Source organism: Orycteropus afer, unplaced genomic scaffold, assembly GCF_000298275.1.
Source record: "Orycteropus afer afer isolate SDZICR_OR568_19922 unplaced genomic scaffold, OryAfe1.0 scaffold00016, whole genome shotgun sequence".
Classification (NCBI taxonomy): domain Eukaryota; kingdom Metazoa; phylum Chordata; class Mammalia; order Tubulidentata; family Orycteropodidae; genus Orycteropus; species Orycteropus afer.
In genome coordinates, this window is record NW_006921603.1 from 13,366,486 (window position 1) to 13,368,093 (window position 1,608).

Below are 1,608 nucleotides of genomic sequence, written 5' to 3' on the forward strand. Positions count from 1 at the left end.
TCAATTCTCAGGTCCCAACACCACTTGGAAATATTCAGGCTGTTGGTCTCGTCAGAGTAGCTGACAGTCTACAGCTCTGACTGTCTCTGTACTCAGTTTTCATTCAGGTCTTTCCACTAGTTGGTGCCTAATCCACTTCTGTATAGTTCCTTTCAAAGCTCAGGGTTCCAGGATTATCTTCTGTATCTCTGTCAATTGGTTTTTCTTTTCTTTGTTGCAGAGGGTCTGTGTTGCTTGTCTGCCTATTCCTCCATCTTACTGGAAGTCCCTAGCTTTGATTTTATAATTGAGTATAAATATGCATGAGGATAAATGCAGTGTGCACATTGTATTTGATTTTAAGAACTAGCTTATGTGATAATACACATTTTTATACATTGATAAATTAGGATATTTTATTTGGAAATAGCATTTTAGAGAGCTGTAGTAATTCTGTCCTGAGCCTAATGATGCAAAAAAAAAGAAAAAAAAAAATCTGCTCATCAAAGAGTTGACCATCAATGAAATCTAGGATATTATTGTTAACAGGCATCTAACTGATAATATCTTATTTTAGTTCCCTGTGATGTACAAAATATTTTAACATTTATTTTCATAACAACCTGATGAGGCAAAATAAGATTTATCTTCATTTTAAATCAGAAAAAATGATTTGATAGATTGTGACATATTTTAAATCTTATGAGCAATAATGGTAATATAATACTACCATTGATTCTTTATGCTATTTTTAGACTATAGCTTGTATTTTTTATCATATTTTATAGATGAAAATACAGTGTTACCTGCACGATCAGGATATGCAATAGAAGACTGTGTAATTTCAGGAAATGTAGAAGAATTTCGTACAGATTTTATTTCTAGAATATGGCTGACCTACAGGGAAGAATTTCCTCAAATAGAGGGTTCGACTTTGACAACAGACTGTGGCTGGGGCTGTACATTGAGAACTGGCCAGATGCTGTTGGCTCAAGGACTCATACTACACTTTCTTGGTAGAGGTAAATCAGTCTATTTTTTTTTTTTTTAATTTGAACCCAGCTTTCAAACTGCATAAAATTCCCTTCGGTTAACTTCTTCACTAACTGATATTTTCTAAAGTTTTAACTAATCTAGTCTGGAACCTATCTAAGTGTAACTTACGTGTAAACTATCATGATTCCCGTTTGAAAAATTACCGATTAAGTATACCTGTTATTTTTGGTCACCTCAGTGAATTAAGTAAGTTATGTTTTTGTTATCCTTTTTATTTTTTTATTTTTGTTATTTTTATTTCCTTTCCTTCCTTTGAACTCTCTGAATTATCACCATTTCACCCATCCTGGGCAGATCAATAGCCATGACTTTGAGCAGATAACTAATGTTTTTACATTATTTAAATCTAATAAGTTACTTTACATTGCTTATTTATGCTGGTTTATTTTCTCCCTGTATAACAATAATGCTTTAACATTATTTTTATTCTTATAAATATAATCAGTCATATTAAATTTGTTAAGCATATTCTTAATAAGATCATAAAGCTTAGTCTTTTAGATTATCAAAATGTCATTGATACTGACATGTATACACACACACACACGTGTGTGTGTGTGTGTATATATATAT

General features: G+C 31.7%; 1 protein-coding gene across 1 annotated transcript in view; it reads left to right on the forward strand.

Moving 5' to 3' along the window:
• ATG4C (autophagy related 4C cysteine peptidase) overlaps nucleotides 1-1,608 on the forward strand; it is an 84,186-nt gene that overhangs the window by 26,160 nt on the left and 56,418 nt on the right. Inside the window, exon 3 of the mRNA XM_007959126.2 lies at nucleotides 768-1,001. Coding sequence (XP_007957317.1) covers nucleotides 768-1,001 — 234 coding nt within the window. The remainder of the gene's footprint in view (nucleotides 1-767; nucleotides 1,002-1,608) is intronic.